Source organism: Malus domestica, chromosome 13, assembly GCF_042453785.1.
Source record: "Malus domestica chromosome 13, GDT2T_hap1".
Lineage (NCBI taxonomy): Eukaryota > Viridiplantae > Streptophyta > Magnoliopsida > Rosales > Rosaceae > Malus > Malus domestica.
The window spans coordinates 657,399-659,016 of NC_091673.1; the positions used below are offsets into that span (position 1 = coordinate 657,399).

The window sequence follows — 1,618 nt, forward strand, 5'->3', positions numbered from 1 at the left end:
ATGGGAAGAACAACTGTTATGGAGTTCCTAATGTGGTTTTGCTTTGCAATTGAAGCCCTCTACACTAATGAGTACCTCCGAACACCCACGCCAAGGGACATGCGAAGGCTTATGAGGAAGGGTGAGATGTGAGGCTTCCCTGGCATGATTGGAAGCATCGACTGCATGCACTAGACTTGAAAAAACTGTCCAAGTGCATGACAATGAGCTTATGGTGACAGAAAATGAGCCAAAAACATCATTTTGGAAGTGGTGGCTTCATTTGATACATGGATTTGGCATGCTTTTTTTGGTGTTTCAGGAGCTTAGAATGACCTAAATGTCCTTACTCAATCCCCAGTGTTCGACGAACTGTTGCAAGGAAAATCGCCGAGATGCACATATTGGGTTAATGGTACCCCATACGAGGGATCATACTACCTTGCATATGGCATTTACCCAAAGTGGTCAACGCTTGTCAAAACAATGCCACATCCATATACTGAAAAGGAAAAACACTTCGTAAAATGTCAAGAAGGGTGTAGGAAGGATGTCGAGCGTTGTTTTGGTATCCTGCAAGCTCGTTGGGCGATTGTCAGGGCTGCAGCTATAATGTTTGATGTCGAGGCTCTTCGATACATCATGATGACGTGTATTATTCTCCACAACATGATTGTTGAAGATGAGTACGATTATGATGCCGTCGATGAATATGAGTCGGATCCGATCAACAACTCACAAACACGTATCTACTGTGCTTATGACAATACCGAAGATCCCGTGGGACACGACCCGTTGGAACGGGATGGACGTTACAATGAATTGATCGTTTAGCGGTACACGAACTTGCAAGAGCCATATTGGCACGTAACCCACCAGAATGACTTGATTGAGCACCAGTAGGGATTGCAAGAAGGTGAAGATAATTAAAATGAGGCTTGTGGTTGAAAAATAAAGTGTATGTTTTTTTTAAGTTTATGTAATTCTATGTAGTGTGTTTTGTTTTTAAGTTTATTTGGTGAGTTTATGTAATCTTATTTGGTGAGTTTATGTAATCTTATTTCATGTGTTTAAATAAAGTACAAAAATAAATAAGTAATTACATTAAAATTGCATAATAAATTAAATAAAAATAAATAAAGTTCTAAAAATAAATAAGAAATAACATAAGAAATTAAATAAAGTTCAAAAGAAAAAAAGAAAAAACATAAAAATTACATAAGAAATTAAATAAAGTTCAAAAGAAAAAAAAAAGAAAAAACACAAAAATTACATAAGAAATTAAATAAAATTCTAAAAAAAATAAGAAATTACATAAAAATTATACAAAGTCTCTGGAGCTAGGATATGTGGTGCTAGGATCTTGGTTGCTATGATTTGTGTAGCTAGAACCCCCTTGACTTGTTTTCGCATCTCTTGCACACCTCATTCACACGACATCTCTTTTTTTCGATGTCCAAAAATATTTTGAATTTGGAAACAGTCCTACAAGAGACTTGCTTATAGTGTCACGATCTGCTTGAGCCATCCTTTCTTCTCTAAGCATTTCATTTTCTCGATGAAGTGCTTGTCTAACCAGCTCGTTCTCTCGATTAACTATTTCTCTTTGTCTCTCAGCCGCCGCATCACGAGCCTCAGT

General features: G+C 37.1%; 1 protein-coding gene across 1 annotated transcript; it reads left to right on the forward strand.

The window, feature by feature from the left end:
- LOC139190415 (uncharacterized) lies at nt 1-813 on the forward strand. Its single transcript, XM_070810685.1, has 2 exons — nt 1-121; nt 341-813. Exons 1-2 carry the CDS (start codon nt 1-3, stop codon nt 811-813), a joined length of 594 nt encoding a protein of 197 aa, XP_070666786.1.
- The last annotated feature ends 805 nt before the right edge of the window (nt 814-1,618 follow it).